The 22,216-nt window shown below is 44.5% G+C and overlaps 1 gene segment (V, D, J or C); it reads right to left on the bottom strand.

The window, feature by feature from the left end:
- Positions 1-2,877: 2,877 nt before the first annotated feature.
- LOC128346630 (M1-specific T cell receptor beta chain-like) overlaps positions 2,878-22,216 on the bottom strand; it is a 78,778-nt gene continuing 59,439 nt past the window's right edge. The window contains 4 exon segments of the C gene segment in view: positions 2,878-3,411; positions 5,667-5,773; positions 8,457-8,483; positions 10,498-10,842. Of these exon segments, the coding sequence occupies positions 3,385-3,411; positions 5,667-5,773; positions 8,457-8,483; positions 10,498-10,842 (506 nt within the window).

The following is a 22,216-nucleotide window of genomic DNA, read 5'->3' as shown; positions in this document are numbered from 1 at the left end:
AGAAATGTAGGTATAGCTCTATAGAATCTCTCCCCCCCTCCCGCTCCAATTGGCTAGAAGGAAAACGTGGAGGCATGTGATGTGAGCTTGCACCAAAACAAAAACCGAGAGCAGAGGGGAGGGGCTCCTTCCCTCAATGCCGCGAGTATAATTTGAAGTGGCTTTGTTCAAAATTTACTCTGCAGCATGAAGCCATGTGTGAATAACTCCCAGGGGGAGAGCAAGTGTCCTGATTCTGCCCAACATAGCATCCCTCCCAGTGACTGTTCCTGGTGTCTCTTTCTAGATTGTGACAGGGAACCATCATCTCATTCCTTTTGCTATTTAAAGCAGTGTGTGTGTGTGTGTGTGTGTGTGTGTGTGCCTGAAAAGCCACATATAAATGATCTAAAAGTAACTATGAGTGGTTTGTGGCTCAAACCTGGATGTTACTTGTGTAACTTGCTGCATTAAGTGCAGTATGACATCTTGCTCCAACAACTGGCAGACTTCTGAAAGATGAAGTGAAGAAATCAGTGTGCAGCAGCATGTCCCACAGCAACCTAGATTTAAATCTCCACTTAGCCACTGTCACTCACAGGGTGCCTTTGGGCCAGCCACTCGCCTTCCACCTACTAGTCTTAGGAACATAGGAAGCTGCCTTATCCTGAGTCAGACCCTTGGTGCATCTAGCTCAGTATTGTATACACAGACTGGCAGCAGCTTCTCCAAGGTTACAGGCAGGAGTCTCAGCCTTATCCTGGAGATGCCAGGGAGGGAACTTGGAACCTTCTGCATGCAAGCATGCAGGCACTCTTCCCAGAGTAGCTTCATCCCCTGAGGGGAATATCTTACAGGGCTCACTCATGTAGTCTCCCATTTAAATGCAAACCAGGGTAGACCCTGCTTAGCAAAGGGGACAAGGCATGCTTGCTACCACAAGACCAGCTCTCCTCCTCAAGAGAGAGTTCTTCAAAGAGTTGCTGGGAGGCCAAAATGGTACAGTGGTACCCCAAGTATGTTGTCCTGAGCTTCTTGGGCGGAAAAAAATGCATAATAAATCACGGGTGCTTTGCCAAGCATTTCCACTGCTGTGCACTCCACACCTGTACCCTGTGCTGAGTGTTTCCTCTTTTAGGTTTTATTTCTAATCGCTTTGGTCAAGGACAATGGAATAAATGAAAAAGGGCATTTTGAGATGGCATGATGGGGGCACATGATTCTCATAGGGCCATTCAGACTTTTTGGACATCCTTTACAGCCGTAAAAGTTGCAGCAGGGGATGGGTGGGTTAGGGGATGCCACTGCAATCTCTAGACCATTCAATGCCACTTAACTATGAAATGGGAGAAGGGAGCAGATGCAGAAACACCTTGTTTTTTTCTCTGCTTCTCAAAACAGGTCAACAGTGACGTACAAAGTACACCCACAAACTTTCCATCCGAAATGTGGTGCGCTGGCCACAACCGGTGCACCTGCAACATTAACCAACAGCTTTCTGCTGATATAGAAGACTCTGTGATAGCATCAGGCACTGAAACCACCGCTGTAGGTGTGACATGTGTGCATGCTGCTATTTCTAACCATAGCAGGAAGGGGGATAGCAGATCATCTCACCTCCATATGCTAATGAAACAGGCATGGCAGTAACTGTTGCTCAAACGATACTGTGGCACAAGCAAATGTCAAGCCACATCCTGTTGTGTGTGAAATGCCTCCTTTGCTCTATTTCTTAAAGACAGAGTCCTGAAGTTAGTTAAATATGTGACCTAACTTCACATATGTGACCTAACTTCAGACAACTTCAGGAGCAGATCGTCCTGGAATGTCCTTCTCCCATAACTATTGCTTCTGATTTCTTGATCTACCCAGCTCCTCTGGTTTCAGGTTAATGCTCTCTCTGGCCAGAATGAATATGTGCAAGTATTCAAAACTTGGCAAATATCCCAACTTTGCCACAAATTTTTAGCGGGGGAAAAAATCCAAATTCAAAATTCACACTCTCATGTTGAGGGTGACATTTTACCTCAGAATTTGACATTTTGGTACTTTAGACTAGTTGGTAGTTGCTAACTGTTTTGGTAAGCATGAAATATGCACAATCTCATAAGCTGCTAGCTTTCAAAAACCAGGCCATGCCATCTATCAAATACAGTCAAATACTAAATATTATTGCTTGCCAGCTATAAAATATGGCTCCTGCATACAAAAGATTCCCTATACAGAAAACCAGTTCACCCTTCTCCTTGACATGCTAGTTTTCTATATGCATGACATCTTTTTTCAGTCAGGAGGTGTGGCCAGCCATGTGAGGAGGCAGAAATAAGAGCAATAAAGTACCCTAACATACTCTGCAGGTCCCCGAGCAATGCCCCCTCACCCCAATTCTGACAATTTCCCACAAAATATTGCAGGAATATATATATATATATATATATAGAGAGAGAGAGAGAGAGAGAGAGAGGGAGAGAGAGAGAGAGAGAGAGAGAGAGAGAGAGCACACCACAAAATGGCCCTGTTCAGCAAAATGGTGACTGGAAATGACAATATATTTCTGGCCACTAGTGTCCACAGATAGGCGAATTTGCACTATTTTTAGAACTGTGTATAACGAGGTTCGGTGTACATGGGCCGACTACAGATATGCAAAACCTTGGGTGCTGGGACCATGGATAACGAGGGCCACCTGTACTCTTGGTCTTATAGTGCAATGATTTTAAAAATAAAGATGGTTTTCACTATTAGACCGCAGTAACAGGAATATTCTTCAGCACACTCTGGTGAAATCTGTTGCGAAAGAAATTTGCCCCATAATAAATACTAGTCTGCAACATTACATTACCTGTGCCATGAACTTTTATGTCTCAACAGCTCAAAAAAGAAACACAAGAAACTCAGTTAAAAAAAACGTGCTGTGACTTTATTAAAGGGGGACATGGAAGAGAATCAAAGAAAGGTAATGGAGGATAATCCAGTCATAATTAAACACTTTACATCCCATTAAATTCAATGGAAGAGTTAACAACATTATTAAAATTGTAATCCTGTGAATATTTACCTGGGAGTAAGTCCCACTGAACCTTGTGGGACTCACTTCTGAATAAACACACATCCTGTGGTCTCGGACTGAAAGCAACAGTAGTATAAGGTGAGGCTGCAGTTCTAAACATACTTGCTTCTAAGAAAATACAGTTAAAATGAAAAAGAAACACCAAAGCCCCCCTAAGATGCTTTGCAATTTTACTAAAATATAGCATTTAAGAGAATCAAAGAGGGGAATTCTTCAACGACTAAGCACAACTACTTTTACAAAACAGCCAAAATGCTACTCTGAACTTTTGAGGGACAAAGCATGCGTTCTTCTTTCTTCATGAAGTTCACCCAACTCAAGTGATGGAGATGTTTTCAGTCAAAGGCCTTCTCATGCTTCAGCTTTCATGGGAAAGGAAAGAGAGCAGAGCAGACTGTTAGTCCTGGGCTAACTGTCTTAACCTTAGCATTAGACGTCAGATGTGTGGCTACCGTGGAGCACGTGGGGATGAGTGTCCTTAGGCCACCGTGACCTGCCCCCACTTTCCCCACACACCTCCGGGGGTTTGCCAGACGCTCGTATTCCCCCACTCTGCCCACACCCATAGCCATGATGGGGACGCTGCCCTTTTGATGCTTTCATTCAGTGCTTTATGCACATGCTGTTGGGGCTGGGTCAAGGTGCATGCTTTCTCGACTCAGAGCAGAGAAACCAATCCAATCCAAACAGTGCACGAACAAAGTGCCGAGTGAAAACAACAAAAGGGCAACACACCTGTCTTGTGACTGGTGGCCATGCCCCCTTGCATATGATGTCATAGGTAGGGGGTGTGCTTGCGCACATGCACAGCAACACAGGGGAGGGGGCCACCAGTAAAAGCTGGTCCCATGGCCACCAGTGAGGCCCCTATGTCCCTGCTAGACAACAAAGCAACAATTAAAGACCCAAAGGGCAAGTTTCCCACAGGAAATCTCCCCTTTGAAATACAAAGGAAGACTGCAGGACTCTGGTACCTTCATGCAAAACAGGAAATGTAAGGAGACTCAGCAGCATGCCATGGTAGGGGCAGAGAGAAAAGCTGCACCTTCTGAGCAGTGTTCCCTGTAACAGGGGTCCCCAGATGTTGTTGACTACAACTCCCATCTTCCCCAGCTGCAGTGGCCTTGGGCTGGGGATAATGGAAGTTGTAGTCAGCAACATCTGGACATCTCTGTTACAGAGAACACTGTTTCTGAGATTCCCTCTTTAACACAACCATGAAAAGTACAGGAATCCAAGTCATCATCCCTGAACTGTTCAGAGTCTTGCTTGGTAAATTTCACACACATCAGAGTGGACCATGTTTATTTTAGTAGAAATAAATGGGGGTGGGGGGGTGGGGGATGGATCATTCAAGACTGAAGTCAACCTGCCATAGGTGGATAACACTTGATTAATCAACACAATAGTCCTATTTTGGACATCATTTTGGGGGGGGGGGGAATCAACAACCTCTAACATAGTCATCCCACAGAAGTCCTACCCTGGCATATCACTCACACACCCCACCTGCACTCTTCAGGTTTACGGCACCAAGTGGCATAACTGTGACAGCAGGCATTTCCGTGATTGACATGCTTGGGCCCCCAAGCCTGCTGACCATGGAAACACCATCATCACGGTTAGGGTGTTTGCCTCTTCAGATGAATGCTGCCCTAACTATGAAGAACCGGGAGTGGGGGACTTCACAGTGCTTTGGCGTGGCTGTTCTTGCACACAGCCTTTTAAAAATAATGTCCAGATAGGACTAATGACCTGCAGAAGAGGCTGACTCTACACAAGAGACAGGAAGTGACAGGAAGATGAGATGGTAGAATAGAATGTACTGCTTTGGACTGGGCGGGGGGGAGATACTACTATTGAATGCCTCCCCCAGTGTTGTAGTAGTAGTAGTAGTAGTAGTAGTAATGATGATGATGATGATAATAATAATAATAATAATAATAATAATAATAATAATAATAATAAACAGACTGACTACAAACAAAGGCATGACAAAGTAGCAGGGATGATACACTGGAACATCTGCAAAAAATACAAGCTACCTGTAGTCAAACATTGGTGGGACCATAAAATTGAAAAAGTTGAAGAAAATGAAGATGTAAAAATATTATGGGAATTCTGACTACAGACAGACAAACATCTGCCACACAATACACCAGATATAACTGTAGTCGAGAAGAAAGAAAAATAAGTCAAAATAATCGACATAGCAATACCAGGGGATAGCAGAATAGAAGAAAAAGAAATAGAAAAAATCACCAAATACAAAGATCTACAAATTGAAATTGAAAGGCTGTGGCAGAAGAAGACCAAAATAATCCCAGTGATAATTGGCCAATTACAAAAAGCAGCTTTACTTGGAACAGCCTATATTCTGCGACGATATCTATAACAATTGACAATAAAATTCTGGCATCCCAGGTCCTTGGGAAGGACCTGAGGTCTGGATAAAACAAACCAGTCAATAACACCTGTCTGACTGTGTAAACAAGAAATAATAATAAAAACGCCCTGCATATCAAAAACTAGGACAAGAGAAAGATTTTATCCCAGCCTTGTGCTGTTTTCCCATTTGTAGGGGCTCAGGAAAATATGAAAATGCACTGTACATTACCTTTTTTCTTAGCATCAAGCCCATCACAAATGCCCCATAAAGAGCACTTTTCGAAATGAGAAGAATATAAATCAGTTTCCCAAGATTGCTGTCTCTGAGATACGGCACTAAAAATCAAGGGTAGGAAGGAAATATAAGTGATCACAGGATAAATAACTTCTCTGCATCATGGCTGTAGTCAGGGGGAGGTCAGTGGACATACTTCTCTGCCCTACCTAAGAAAGTTTCAAACAAGCTTTTGAGAGCCCAATTACACAGTACAGAAACAAGTTTAACAGGTGCCCTTATCAAAGAGGTATATCCCACTTCTGGAGGGATGTACTGGGAGCAGAGAAGCCCCACGGAGGGGGTGTTTAACTCATTCCCTTCAGGCTGCTGTTCTGCTCCAAGCTGGTGCACGGCTACCCCCAACATCCCATCCCATCACTACAATGGTCCAAACAGATGCTCTGCCCTTGCAAGCATGGTTCATCCGCCCCTCCTATGCGAAGCCACCTAATGATGCAGTGCGGAAATGACTTGATTAGCAAGCCAGAAGTTGCCGGTTCGAATCCCTGCTGGTATTTTTCCCAGACTATGGGAAATACCTATATCGGTCGGCAATGATATAGGAAGATGCTGAAAGGCATCATCTCACATGGCGTGGGATATGGCAATTGTAAACCCCTCCTGTATTCTACCAAAGAGAACTACAGGGCTCTGTGGTTGCCAGGAGTAGACAGCGACTCGATGGCACACTTAGTATTTAAATTCCATAGGTGGGGCAGTACTACTAGTATTTAAATACTGCTAGTATTTAAATTGCATGTGAATCCCCCCCCTCCACATAATGACGCATCTGTTGGATGGCACAGCAGGAGGGCCAGTGAAGCATGTACACTCTCGTCCTTTATTACAGGGGCTCTCAAACCGTGGGCCAGGATCCCTCAGGGGGTCCACAAGCAATTTTAAAGGGGGTCAGGAGGGAGCTGTGGGGAGACAGGGACCATTCATGACATTTCTGGGGCATAGGAATGATCACGGGGTAGCAGACAGGGAGGCAGGAGCCGACAATGATCTCGTTCCTCACAAAGGCACGGGCAGGCACAGCAGTGGTGCTTCTTTGGCCGACGAGCTAGAAGAGAGTTATTTATCAGAAGAGGTGCTCTCGTGACTGTCTCCCAAGATGGAACTCTCTTCTGGCCTACCTACCAATGGAGCGCCAGTGCTGTGCCTGCCCTTGGCTTGATGAGCAGCAGAGGAACTGGATGGTTGATCATGGCTCCTGTTTCCCTGTCTGCCCACCTCAGAGACATCACAGCAGCTCCTCAGAGACATCAAGGCGCTTTCCAGATTAGCCGTTCAACAGCATCAAAATGCTTCTGTTCAGAAAAAATCGCATTCAAAACATAAACAATGTTGGGGGGGGGCAGTCTCGCGAAAACAAACAACCCGAAAACAGCAACTTTTTAACACCAAATATACGACGCCATAGCACTATATTGCAGTGATTAAATTCGAAACAAGGCGTTGGAAATATGAATGGCACCCTGCTGTCAGCGTAGGGACTGCGGTGTCACAACACAGGAGTGTGGAAGCAAACTTCAGAGATATGTCATGAACAGGTTGCAGGGTCTAATCTGGAAAGCGCCCAGAGCAGCTCCTCAAAATCACCTGAAGTTCCCAACAATGTCTGTTCCTGAATTTTGGAACAGTGTGCAAGCAAATACAGCTTCCTTTTGCAACACCTTTCTTGTGCGAATAGAGCTTTCAGTAGTGACCACTATAAGGAGCAAATAAGGTGTAGTGGTTAGAGTGCTGGACTAGGACTGGGGAGACCCGAGTTCAAATCCCCGGTCAGCCATGAGACTTGCTGGGAGACTCTGGGCCAGTCACTTCGCTCTCAGCCTAACCTACTTCACAGGGTTTTTGTGAGGAGAAACCGAAGTATGTAGTACACCGCTCTGGGCTCCTTGGAGAAAGAACAGGATATAAAATGTAAAAAACAAACAAAACAAACAAATACGGATCCAAAATAAACTTGGAGGCCAAATATAATGCCCAGGTTTGAAAAACTAAGCAGAAGCAAGTAGGCTCATCCTTCTCACACAAAAGGTAAAAGTGCATTGGGGGTGGGGGTGTCACATTTTTTGTTTATTTTATTTTATTTATTTTATTTATTTTTACATTTTATATCCCGCTCTTCCTCCAAGGAGCCCAAAGCGGTGTACTACATACTTGAGTTTCTCTTTCACAACAACCCTGTGAAGTGGGTTAGGCTGAGAGAGACGTGACTGGCCCAGAGTCACTCAGCTGCATAAAATGCATTGTCTGAATTGGCCTAATGACTCCTAAACCAATTTAAGTCTGTGATGTAGATATACCCCACCTTGATGTTCACTCCCATTTGGCTGTTTCTGGGGGTTAAACTAAACACGAGTGCAAATGCATGCTGCACAGGTGTGCTCCACACCGGAAGCACCTACTGCAAAAGGCAGCTGTGCAGGGCAATCCTTGGGACTGCAGTGTGTGTGTGTGTGTGTGTGTGTGTGTGTGTATGGGGTGGGATTCATTCTTTCTCCTTGCACCTCCTCCTTGATTCAGATTCTGGAGCAGAACTAAAAATTACCACTGGTCTCTACTCATGTGTCAGTGCATAAGAAACTACAGACACAAATCTGCAATTCTAAACATATTGACTAGGAAGTTGAGTTCAACTGGATTACTTCTGAATGAACATGCTTATCGTTAGATAGACAAATGGATTTCCATAGAACACAGACTTGGAAAGAGTAGTTGATTTTGGCTTACCTTGTCCTGGTTTACCGCCACCAACTGCTGAAAGCAAAGGGGAATAATACCTATTAGCTAGTATTTACTTATTTATATATTTATATTTATTTGACATATGTGCATACAGCCCAAAACTTACGTCTTGTCATGGCATGGGAGCAGTAATGATGCAATGATGTTTTTGGACTATGCCTGAGGTTCTAAGATGGAACATGCCTCAAAAGCAAGACTCAAAAAGACTAACAAAATTAGTTCTGAACAGCACCAGGGGCTGTGTACTAAGGAAAAATAAGACTTCAGTGACATGTAAAATAGCAGCCAAAATGCTCATTGCAAAAAAAGAATTAGCAGTTTTTGACTGTAAACTATTCCTCCTACAAAATGAGGAACAGACGTTTGCTTTGAAGATTGATTTGAGGGGGTTTGACTTGTATGCTGATATGTAAATCACTTCACTTGCTCATACACATTTAGGCAGGTCAACGTCATTCTGAAATTTGTAGAAAAGTGGCAAACTCTGGAAATCAGAGCAACACAACAGAAGGCATCCAGAAGCAGCTTTTTTCCAATGTGATAAGTTAAATATGTTAGTCCATGTTACTAGTAAAAATGTCTTGGAGGATGAATATGTAATGAATACAAACTGAATGTATGCAAGAGGGTTTTTCTAAAAAAAAGTTGATTTTGTTTCTCTAAAAAATACTTTAACAAAAATAGTCAGGGCTGCATGTGTGCTGCCGTTCCATAGACAGGACTGCATATGAGAAGCAAAATGTGGTGGTGCTGATGGCAGATTTCAGATCCTTAACAATTGCTGAGTTTTTTGGGGGGTGGGGAACAAGCTTCTGTAATGACAAACTTGAAAGTTTGTGGACAATACCTGGTGAAATCTCAGAATTCGGCAGTGACTGAATAAAGTTTCTAGTTGTTGACAGGGGGCTTCAGTGCACTATATGGCTCATAGTTTCTACAGATAACAATCAGGAGCAGAATAAATTGTGCAAAAACAAGAGGAAATTGTGCTAATTGGGTCAGTTTCAGCAGCTTGCAGAGTTCACTGTTCTTTGGCATAGAATTTGGGTAACTCTGGTAGAGCATTTTGAGTTTTTAAAATCTTTATAAATATAAATCATAATTCCATTAGCATGTTTTGACATGATTAGCAAACTGTACTTTCAACCCTGCCAATCCCTTTCCTGCTTTTATATATAAATATAAAAGCGCTAAATAAATATAAGTGGTATATAAATGTTTGTTGTTGTTTAAGCTTTCCATAAGAGCTGTCACAGACTATAGTTCTTGCATTCCAAAGCAATTTGACTCCACTGCAAGTTTAAGACTATCCATTTAGTTTTCGATGGGGACAATGGGGTAAAAAAAAACAACACCCTGCTAACTGGGCAAAGAGGTACCTTTTAATGTGGTGATTCTCCGTACAGAAATAAGTGTAACAGGTGCCCTTATCAAAGAGGTATATCCCACTTCTGGAGGGATATACTGGGAGCAGAGAAGCCTCATGGAGGGGGTGTTTAACTCATTCCCTTCAGGCTGCTGTTCTGCTCCAAGCTGGTGCACAGCTACCACCAACATCCCACCCTATCACTACAATGGTCCAAACAGATGCTCTGCCCTTGCAAGCATGGTTCATCCGCCCCTCCTATGCGAAGCCACCTATTGGCACAGTGGGGAAATGACTTGATTAGCAAGCCAGAGGTTGCCCGTTCGAATCCCTGCTGGTATTTTTCCCAGACTATGGGAAACACCTATATCGGGCAGTAACAATATAGGAAGTTTCCCACTGCTAGCCTGGCAAAGAGGCACCTTTTAACGTGGTGATCCTCTTTATTTAGCAGGGGGAGAGTAACTGGCCCTTTCCACCCCCAGCACAGTACCTCCAGTGATTGTTGCTGGTGTCTGTCTTACATTTCTTTTAGATTGTGAGCCCTTTTGGGACAGGGATCCATCTTATTTATTTATTATTTCTCTGTGTAAAATGCTTTAGAAACTTTTGTTCAAAAGTGGTATATAAATATTTGTTGTTGTTATTGTTTTAACTCACCTTCACCCTGTATAGTAGCACTATAGGGTGTTTTTTTGTTTTCGTCATAGAAGTCAACGGTGCACTGGAATTCATTCGCTGAATTCTGCCAGTCTGCCTTAATGATTCTTAAACGGCTGATCAGCGAGTATGTCTTCATGGTCTCACTATATTTGACAAGAGTGGGGTTCTCTGTCTTTACCCCTTCTCTTATGTTTTTGCCATTCTTGGACCAGGTAAGATTAACATGATCTGGGTAGAAGCCGCTGGCTAAACACACAATTGTGGCCTTTTGATGATCTTTGAGTTCCTTCTTGGATGGGGCAAATATGGTCACTTTGGGGGGTAAAACCTCTTGGCCCTTTTCTGAAAAAGAAAGTACATGGCACACAGAGATCAGACTGTTCCTTTTCCTAGTGTTTGCTCGCATATGCAGGTTTGTCAACTGATGACTGCACCATCAAGTGACGACTTAGAAGTGTGAAAATGGGCTGTCTTGGTTCTAGCATCACAGGCAGGTCTTTCCTCCCTCCTAATGTCACCTCAGATGCAACGCTTTGTGAGTTCATACATTCAGCTGCCAGTTCGTACACTCAACATTCAATGTTGAGTAATCAAGTGATGTACATTCATGTGTGAAGCAGTCCTTACAGAAGCCCTGATCATATTACATGACTCCCGCAGAGAATCAATGATGCAGTGCACAAGACTGCACCCATCACTCCCGATTTCCACACATTGGTTGTTCCTTTATCCACCGAGCTTATGAATGCACGTAGGCTTTGGACAGAAGACCTGATCATCTTGAAGAGGTCAGGCCCAGGGAGAGAGGGTGGGTTCCTGCTCCTCTCCCCTCCACACTTGGATTCTCCCAGGTCATGCCATCTGAACAGGGTTTAATTCTACAAAGTTCTATTCATATGATTCTCTGAACCCCTGCTAACTTGGCAGAGGCACCTTTTTAACATGGTGATTCTCTTTATTTAGCAGGGGGAGAGCAACTGGCCCTATCCACCCACAGCACAGTACCCCTCCAGTGACGGTTGCTGGTGTCTATCTTATATTTCTTTTTAGATAGATTGTGAGCCCTTTTGGGACAGGGATCCATCTTATTTATTTATTATTTCTCTGTGTATACCATTTTGAACACTTTTGTTAAAATGTGTATATAAATATTTGTTGTTGTTGTTTATGGACACATGCCTAACAAATGGTATTGTCAGCACTATAATTCCTCTCCCCTCCACACTTCCTCTCTTCACACACTTCCCACACAATTCCTCTCTCCCCACTTCCTCCCTCCTCTCTCTCCACACTCCCTCTCTCCTCTCGTCACACACTCCTCCCCTCCACACTGCCTCCCTTCCACACTTCCTCTCTTCCCCCTCCCTCCACACTTGGATTCTCCCAGGTCATGCCATCTGAACAGGGTTTAATTCTACAAAGTTCTATTCATATGATTCTCTCTTTATGGACACATGCCTAACAAATTGTATTGTCAGCACTATAAGTAAAGCACAAATTTTAAACTGTAAAAACCTTTCTGGACACATTCATACAGTGGTCCACATAGTGTGCAGTGATATGAGGGCAGGAAGAGGGCACCCTCATAGAGAGGCTGGAGAGTAACTTTGGCGAAGGCTTGTTCTGCAGCCCACTGAATCCAGTGCACATGAGAGGGTATGGAGAAGTGATTTTCACTCCTCTCCCCATCCTGCACAAGCCCCCTTTTTTTGTTTTCACAAATATATCTTTAAGGGCTGTGTGACCTTCAGGGACATATTTATGCAAGCTAACAGGAGGGAGGGGAGAGAAGCAAAATCACTTCCCCTTCCCCCTCTGCATGCACCAGGGTGTAGAACAAGCCTTTGCCGCAGCTACTCTTCAGCCTCTCCGCAAGGGCAGAGCCTTTCTTCCACCCTCATATCACTGTACAATATGTAGGCCAGTATGTTTTTAAGGGTACACCTAAAAATGTAAAGTCTGAATGCCACAAATGTATTTATAAATAGTATATCATACATACACTTGACAGGGAGCTGGGATTGTACATCATATGTACACTTGTTAGGGAGTTGCAATGTCCAGTGAGGGCAAACTTCTTTGCTGCTGCCTAACGTATTAAATGACCCACCTATTTAATTCTCCAACATACAGAGCTAATTCTACTTACATCCAGCTATTATTGAAATTCTTCTCTCTTTCTATACAAGGAGGTGACAAATGGTGAACCTTAATTTTCACTGTGCTCTTGTGAAGTTGCATTTATGAAGCTGTGAAGTTGCAATCCATTTATGGATTGTTCATTTTTTGGCTTCTCAACCTATCATGGCGATGTTTATCCCTATATTTGTGCAGGTGGAATTGCGTTAAGACAAACTTCAATAAATCCTACTTTCAATTCCAAAAATATGTGGGGGGGGGTGGGTCGGGTCATTTTCAGAGACCATTGGTTCAGTTAGTCCAGTACTGCTAATGTAATAGGCAGGTGTCTCCAAGACTTCAGGGGCAGAAGTGGGTTTTTCCTTGTTACCTGAGAGTCTATTAGCTGGTGACACCAGAGACTGAATCTAGGCTGGGGCCTTCTCCATACAAAGGATGTAGTAGTCTACCACTAAGCCATGGGTTTCCCATGGTGCTATGTTACTCCTGGAGGCAGCAAAGAGCTAATGTACCTTTAAAAAAAAGATGAAGGCTGAATTCTGTAGGGTATTAGTCATGTTTATTCTAAACATAGAAATTACTGAGTAGGTAACATGCAGTTCAGTCTAGTCAACTTTACTAAGAAACAAGTTATTTCAATGGAATTTAGACCCAAGCGAGTGTGTATAGGAACATAGGAAGCGGCCATATACCAAGTCAGACCATTGGTCCAACTAGCTCAGTGTTGCCTACACAGATGGGCAGCGGCTTCTCCAAGGCTGCAGACAAGAGTCTCTCTCAGTCCTAGCTTAGAGATGCTACCAGGGAGGTAACTTAAGACTTTCTGCATGCAAGCAGGCAGGTGCTCTTCCCAGAGCAGCCCCATCCCCTAAGGGGAAGATTTTACAGTGCTCCCATGTAGTCTCTCATTTAAATGCACACTGGGGTAGAACCTGCTTAGCAAAGGGGACAATTCATGCTTGCTACCACAAGACCAACTCTCCTGGTTTATAGGACTATAGACTAAAAGGCTTCAATGACCATTCGGCATTAGTGGTCTATTTCCAGAAATGCACCTGGGCCACTTAATGGCGCAGTGGGAAAATGACTTAACTAGCAAGCCAGAGGTTGCCGGTTCGAATCCCCGCTGGTATATTCCCCAGACTATGGGAAACACTTATATCGGGCAGCAGCGATATAGGAAGATGCTGAAAGGCATAGTGCACAGGAGGAGGCAATGGTAAACCCCTCCTGTATTCTACCAAAGACAACCACAGGGCTCTGTGGTCGCCAGGAGTCGACACTGACTTGATGGCAGACTTTAATTTTGGAGCCTGGACCTAAAAGCCTTTGGAGGCCCCCTTCCCCTGCAAATTAAGCATGTAATTCTAGGCTGGGCGACCACACTACCTGGGACAGACTAGAGAGGATTTGGGGGGCCCAGGGGCTGTGGAGGCCCTGGATTTCAGCCCAGAAGTCCAAGGGTAAGAGCACCACTGTCTATTTCCAACTCTGTATGTAATAAGTCAGTAACAACAACAAAAAACCCACTATAATGGGCAAGAAGGATAGACTGTCCATCATTTGGCAAGTTCAAAGTCTCTCCCTCTTCTCTCCACCATATGAACCATTTTTTAATATTGTTCATTTGAATACAGACCATAGTGTCTAAAGACTGCTTCTGTAACAGCAGTTATCAATGAGAGAGAAAATACTTCAAGAAGTTGCTTCAGGTTTCCCAAAATCACCCACATGCCCCTTTTCAAGTTGCAAATAATGAGAATGGTGGTAATACTTGGATTTTGGCCAGATTTTTGCAGTTTTACTTGACACTTGCATTACTTAAGGCTAGAGACAGGAACATGCTAAACATCTGGTGCAGCTACTGGTTTGTTAAACACATACTTGCCTTGTTTGCCTATAAAGCGGGCGAGGGAGGGTGTCCTACTTTTACACCAAAAGGAGCACGTGGGGGTTGGGAGCAGAATCTGTCTCTCTTTCTTGCTGTACTCAGCTGTTTTTAAGCAGTTTCCCCCGAGAGGTGCTCTTACACCTGGACTTCCAGGCCGAAATCCAGGGCCTCCACACCCCCTGGGGACCCCCAAATCCTCTTTATTCTGTCACAGAATAATATTCTGTTTCCCCTCCCAACACACTCCTTTTGAAGACGACCCCATTATCCACTCCTGTGGAGCTGTCATTAAAGGCTGGCATCATTGGACAGCTGCCACAGGCGGGTTAGGAGCACAGGAAGCTGCCATGGACTACATCTGACCATTGTTCCACCTGGCTCAGTATTGTCTGCACCAGGCCTGCTCAGCTTTGTCCCCCCCCCAGCTGATTCTGGACTACAACCCCCATAATCCCCAGCCACAGTGGCCAATAGCCAGGGATTATGGGAGTTGTAGGCCAACATCTCCAGTAAGGCTGAAAATGAACAGCCCTGGTCTACACTGACTGGCAGCAACTCTCCCAAGTTTCAGGCAGGAGTTTTTCTCAACCCTACCTGGAGATGCTTGGGAGGGGAGTGAACCCAAGACCTTCAGCATGTAAAGCGGATGCACCGTCATTGAGCTCTAACCCACCCCCCATTCTGACTGAAGCTATCCTTGGAGACATTTCCCTCAATACTTCTCATCATATCAAGCCGTTAACATCTCCATGATTCTTCCTTTCAATAGTCACCTGGAGACTGATGCCAAATCCTGGAGGGGCAGCAACATGGCTGTGCTTAAGGGCAGGGTGAGAGTGGGCAGGACCCACTCTTTGAACCCCCATTAAAATTACCTAGGAGGGGGACCTGCTCTGGCTGATTTTCCCCATGCCCAGCACCCTGCCAGGGCTCTCTAAGCACAGCCCTGGCTATCAACCCTATGCCACAGGCCCAGGGCCCTCAGAAGGACCCATTGCTGATCCCCAAGACCACATCTCTGTCCCTAGCCTTCATGGACAGAAATTTCCCATGATCTCCTGGAACATAGGAAGCTGCCGTATACTGAGTCAGACCCTTGGTCCATCTAGCTCAGTACTGTCTTCACAGATTGGCAGTGGCTTCTCCAAGGTTGCAGGCAGGAATCTCTCTCAGCCCTACCTTGGAGATGCAGCCAGGGAGGGAACTTGGAACCTTCTGCTCTTCCCAGAGCGGCTCCATCCCCTGAGGGGAAGATCTTGCAGTGCTCACACATCAAGTCTCCCATTCGTATGCAACCAGGGTGGACCCTGCTTAGCTAAGGGGACAAGTCATGCTTGCTACCACAAGACCAGCTCTGCTACCCAGAACCAGTTTCCCACCCTTGCTTTATCAGCAGACAGAGCAACTACATGTTTACCAACATATTCCTTTGCCCCAAATATCTGGTTTGGCCCACAGATAATGGTCTGTGGGCCAGACCAGATAGTCTCTTCAAGAGAACTAAAATCTGGTAGGATGTTACCCTTTGTGTATACACACATTTCTTTTCCCCATAGTTGCCTCAGGTCAAACCGGTTTTGCAAGGTTTTGAAACAATACAAAATCTGCTTCCCAGAGGCGAAAATGTACACACTAAAAGAAGTGCTCCCTATTTCAACAAACTTCCAACTCTCTGAAAAAGGCTGTCATCACTCTCCAGTCTTGGACTGCTATTTAAATTGCCTGCTTCTCTCCCTGGACACAATCCAGCCACTACTGAACACTTCTAATGACCATTCTATCCAGTTGGAGAAATTAAACCACATACTAAATCCATAGAGTTTAAAGTGCTTAACTAGATTGTACCTGTTGTTAACAAATTGCTCTTTTTCTCATCTTGGGGGGGGGGGATTAACTCAGAGAATCTTTAGTAACTCAGAGATTCCAGTGTCTTATCATATGCTTTGTCTATCTCAGTTCTGGAATTACTCTTAAATGACACAAACAAGATAAAACCCAACCTTACAACCACTCCCAACCCCACCCAGATATCTTAAGAGAAGCATGCAGATGAGTCGCCCCCACCCCGCGTGCACACACACACACATTTCTAGTGAAAATCCTACCTAGGACAGTGAGTCTGGTTCCAGTCCCGAAGTACTGCTCATATCCAGAGCACAAAGGCACAAAGCTGTACGAAAATCCCCCTCCCCTTTTCTCTTAATCTGGATAGCAAACTGCAGATTCCAAACTTTGCCAAGTAGCTTCACACTTAAGACCACATTTCTATGGCAGTCTAGTGGAATTTCCTTGAAAAGATTTACAAATCTGGGTCATCCTATTAAACTAGAACAAGAAAAGCAACTATAGAACCCATGGCTGAGTCTGAACTCCACCACTCCAAGAGGTACCGCCTCCTCCTTCCCTGAATTGCCAACCTAGAGGGGTGAATCCACTTAGACGTGATGGTGGCATGGCCCTGATCCACCACCTCACCCTATCCTCAAAGGTCTAGTTGTCATGGAGGTGATAGACCTGTATCTGGGGTGGACCACTTCAGATGGGGTCAGGGGCATAGCTATGGGAGAGGGAACCCGTGTTCACCCCTCTCCCTGGCAGCCCCTCAGAGTGAGGAAGATAATGAAGAAAATAGGGAGGGGTGGGGCAGGTTCCTTGAACCCATCCGCTCAATTATAGCTACATCCCTGGATGGGGTTCACATGACTGAATGCTCCTCTGAGTTAAGCAAAAGCATCAATCTCTTCCCAGTGAAACCAACAGGGCTTAAATGTGCTTTGCCTTGCCTGGATGGTGTTTTCTGTATTTAGGACTGGCTGTTAATTATACAAACATATGTGAATCAGAACCGAAGAACCTTAGACAATTTCAGCAAGCCACTAAAAACCAGGCTGGAAACTGCTCGTGATTTCATCTAAGACTCCCGCATCCTCACTACAAATGAGGATTTTGTGTATGGATCTAAGTGTATGGATCCTACAAATGAGGATCTGACTAGAGTCCCTGAGAACACTAGACTTTGTGAATGCAAAATGCAGCTATTCCATCCTGAAGTACGATATAAGTTTTATCTCCTTAAATGTTCCAATGCTAAATCCTTCAGACAGAAGAATACCTCTTTATTTTTCTCATTTTTTGGACAAAACTACATTAAGCCCATCATTAGTACTTATAGATTTAACTTTTCTTTTTTTAAAAAAGTACCTAAGGGTGCAGACAGAGGTAAAACTTGAGGAGCAACTCTTAGATTTTTAGATTTTTATTTTTAGCATGAGATGAAATACACTTTTAGGGGAAAGACATGGGTGTAGTGAAGAAGAGAGATATGGGCTACTAGGTTTGGTGCGGAGCAGGGGGCTTTGGTTCATTATTAGGTTTGGTAAAATGCTTGGGGAGGATCTGTGCCCCTAGCGCCATTTTGGGAAGGAGGGACCCAATCCAGATCGGGACTGTGCAGGGGCATCTTAACCTTTTGCCTCTGTCTCTCTGCAGCTGCTATTTCTGAAAGAAAAGTTAAGCCCATCTGTGCTAATGACAGGCTTAACGTAATGCCGACTGTGGTTCTTTCTCTCTGTATTATCTGTAGATTAGTCCTGTTGTGCTCAGTGTCTCTTAGATTTGCAACAATCACATTTTCAGCACACATACACACCCTGTTTTGGTCTGTCTTTCCTTTACTAACCCTATGCCCTGCCCGGGTTCCATTTGCTCATCTCTCTCTTACCTAGGACAGCAAGCCGTGTTCCTTGTCCAAAGTGAAGGTCTCTTCCAGAGCACAGCATAACTTCCCTGTAGGCAAACCTCCTCTGCTAAGAACCTAAAGGCACATCTTCCAAAACACACACACACACACACACACACACACACACACACACACACACACACCAAGGGCCACCTCTGGATTCGTCTGTTTCATCTATTCCTGCACTTGTGCCCCCTTCCAATTATGAACTGCGGGAAGCTCTGCCTCCATCTGCTCTATCTACCTGGCAACCATTGATTAACTCTGCCATAGCTTGCCCTCCACTGCCTTCTGAAGCTGGATGTGTGGGAGATTTTCTCCTGGGGCAAATAGCAGCTGCAGCCCCACATCCCCCAATCTAGCTCAGGATCTCAGCAAGGGCAAAACGTCAAAAGCCAACCTGATGAGGGAGAAGGGCAGCTCTCATCCAGACCATGGCTGCTATTTACATTTTAAAAAAACAACAGTCATGCCCCCATCATGGAATAGGTGCATCATCTAGATTGGTCTAGTAAACCCAAGCCAGACCTAGAGATTGGAATGGGATATTAAAAATGAAATGTAGAAATCTTAACCTTGCTTTCCCCCTTGTAGCACTAATTTGGGGGCTGCAAAGAAGAACTAGCAAGTCTTTTTATTACTAATACAGTTCCATCCACTTTATATAAAATGAGGGGACTGGTCCGTGTTCCACGTGACTTACAATCTAACTACAGACACAAGGGAGACGGCCCATTTCCCACCCCACCCCTGCAGATTCTCCCCTGCAAGTTCCCACTGCTTTTAAAGTGCCCCTTGCTCCCAGGCCCCAAAACTAAGTGAGCTTGACTAAGGGGGGAATGGCCTAGGCCAGTAGTTCCCAACCTGGGTTCCTCCAGATGCTGACGAACTACAACTCCCATCATTCCCAGATACCTGGGGGTGATGGGAGTTGTAGTTCAGCAACATCTGAAGGAAGCCAGGTTGGGAACCACTGGCCTAGGGAAACTTTCAGGGCAGCTTCAGTGGGTGTGGGAAGCATGACTTCCACCCATCCTCCTTGGAAAATGCTCCCTATCCCCACATTCCCATTAGCTCAGCAAGGGCAGGATTGGGACTCCATGCATGCCAAGATGATGTTTAGTCCTGCATTGACCCTGAATATTTTCTGAGAATGTTTGCTCTCACAATAGATCTGGTTGTACACGGTTCAGGACATCTGCACTTCAACACGTTCATCACCACTGACAACCTCGATGGGCAGTTGGGTGATGCCGGTGGTGCAAAGGACGCAATGCACTGACATGTTGTTTCCATGCGTGTGCACTTGCATGCATGTGCATTAGAGTCAAGATGCATCTCCCCCACACCACCCATGCCTTTCAGAGATTTGACTCCTAAAGACCAGGAGGCAGAAGACAGACACTTTTGAAAAGGTACCTCCATCTCCTCAAAAGACAGAGCTTTTCTAGGGACAGGTGCCAGAAAACAGGAACAGCTCAAATGTATATGGATTTCTCTTCCCCAAATGTACATTTAGATTTTTGCCCAGAATCTTTGGGCGGGATCCAGACTAAGTCATGACAAAGCACCACTAAAATGAATGAAACATGCCTATCTGAAGCGCCATTAATTTCAATGGGACATAGGATCCTGTCTAGCGAATACATGAGAGAAACGCCAAGAAAATGCATGGAGCCATTTAGTAACAGAACTGAAGTCTGTCACCTGGAAGAGCCCACAAAGTATGTCATACTTTTAGCATCCCTTTTCACACACGATTTAGTTACACATCAACCAGTTTTTTTAAAAAAAGAAAATCAATACCGAATCCCTCCCTTATTACAGATTTGCTACCCATTCCTTCCTCGATGTCTTGTGGGCTCTTCCTCTCCTAAATATCCTAGTATGAAACCTTTCCTTCCCAAAAGCAGGACCCCTCCATGACTTCCCACCTCTTGCTTTCTATATAGTCAGCTCTGTTGATGAACAACTAATTCAAGGTTTCCACCACATGTAAAAAATTTCTTTTCTTTCTCTACTGACCTTGCATACTCTAGGATTTTAGAAACCAACACAGCATGGGGAAGAATGGGCTATGAGCTGGGAATCCTTGGACCCAAGCTCCCCACTGTCATGAACTCCTTGGGTGGTCTTAAGCAAGCCCTTATTCTGTCCCAGCCTTAGCTCCAAGTACACTACACTGTCCTACCTTGCAGCGTGGTTGTTATAGTAGCAAGAATACTGAGATCACAAGCATTCATCTTCAGCCCCTGAAATGTGCTAACATATGGTCATCATTCCAGAATATCTTACCTAGTACAGTCAGCCGTGTTCCTTGTCCAAAGTTCAGGCTATCAGAGGTACACAGTATATCATCCCTGTAAGTGAACCTGTTCTGGGAAGAGCTTCTGAACTGCTCAGAAGGGGTCTACTCCTCCCCTTTATTATCTATACAAGCTATTTCTGAGCCTTAAGCCTCCCTGTCATCTAAACTTGTGTCTCCCTCCAGGGTTGTAAAGGAGATGTGAGCCATTTCTTTTGCTATAATGAATGAGCCATAGACTTAATCGCATTCTTACTGAAGCTATTCATATTCAGTTCTGCATACTTCTTGAACTGTAATCTAGTTTGCATGATCTGTGAAACCAGTCCACAGAATAAGGCAACCTTGGGGCTAGTCCGCACCATAACTAAAGCCATGGGCATATACAGACTTTTAGAGACCAAAATAAACTAGCAGCTTGTGTTTACTTGGAATTAATTCTCATTCATTTCAATGGGACCTACTTCCAAGTAAATATGTTTCGAAAGAAGAGGGAGATTTCAGAGCTTGCTTCCATGGCAAAAATTTGTCAAACACAAAAAGTAGACCATTATTTTCATCCCACCCCCATGTTGCCAGCTCCTCCAGCTTACCTAAAACAGTAACTCGAGTTCCTTGGCCAAAGTTCAATGGGGAATTGTAATTGCACAGTGTGAAAACGTACTACCAAAGGGAATGTATCTCGTCAAAGACTAGGGTGACTGTCAAAGAGAGTGTGTCGGCTGTATCCTGCTACCATGAGCTTCCTCCTTAACTTTTTATCTGGCTAGCCACAGCTGGGAAGAGAATGCTGGGCTACACAGACCTTGCAGAATCCAGCAAGGCAACACTTCACTCGGGGCGTAACTAGGGGAGAGGGGGCCCATGTTTGCCCTCTCCCCGATGGCCCTTTGGAGTGAGGGAGATATTGGAGAAAATAGGGAGGGTTGGAGCTGGGGGACTCTCAGGAGCTCAGGGCCCCAGTTTCTTTGAACCCATCCACTCAATTATAGCTACACCTCTGACTTCAGTTCAAAATGCTTAGAACTTAAAAACTTGTTCTTCTCACAATGTATTTTTGTGTGCTCACAAGAATTAATTAATTAATTATTCTTCCTTCATGGTGTGCATATGTGGTTCCTTCCCTGTTATTCCCACAGCAACCTTGTGAGGTGGATTAGTCTGTGACATGAAATCATCATCATCATCATCATCATCAAAATAATAATAATAATAATTTTATTTTATTTTATATTTATTTTAAGATCACAAAGCTCCTTGGGCCTAAGGTCACCCAGTGAGCTTTGTGGTTCAGGGGGGCTTTGAACCCAGCACCCTCCCCCAGGGTACAAAGCTCTACTCAATACTCCACAAGCTGGCTCCCAATTGTTCTAGCATACACACCAGCATGGCCATACGTAATGTGTGAACCAGATTATCATAGGTTTAAACAGCCACAATCCCCATGTCCACAGCACCTATCCCATGATCATGGGATTTGCTGGTAGTCTATATTATTTCCTGGCTCACAGAGGTGAGGAATGTTTCTGAAAAATATACAGATTCTAATAGGATCTGCTACAATATTCAGCCGCTGATTATGCTGTTAGACCATTTTGACCACCCATCTACTAAGGCCGACACATTTACAGCTGTCCTCTTT

This window comes from Hemicordylus capensis, chromosome 2 (genome assembly GCF_027244095.1).
Source record: "Hemicordylus capensis ecotype Gifberg chromosome 2, rHemCap1.1.pri, whole genome shotgun sequence".
In the NCBI taxonomy this organism is placed as follows: domain Eukaryota; kingdom Metazoa; phylum Chordata; class Lepidosauria; order Squamata; family Cordylidae; genus Hemicordylus; species Hemicordylus capensis.
The sequence above is the reverse complement of the archived record's forward strand: the minus strand, read 5'-3'. Positions and strand labels throughout refer to the sequence as shown.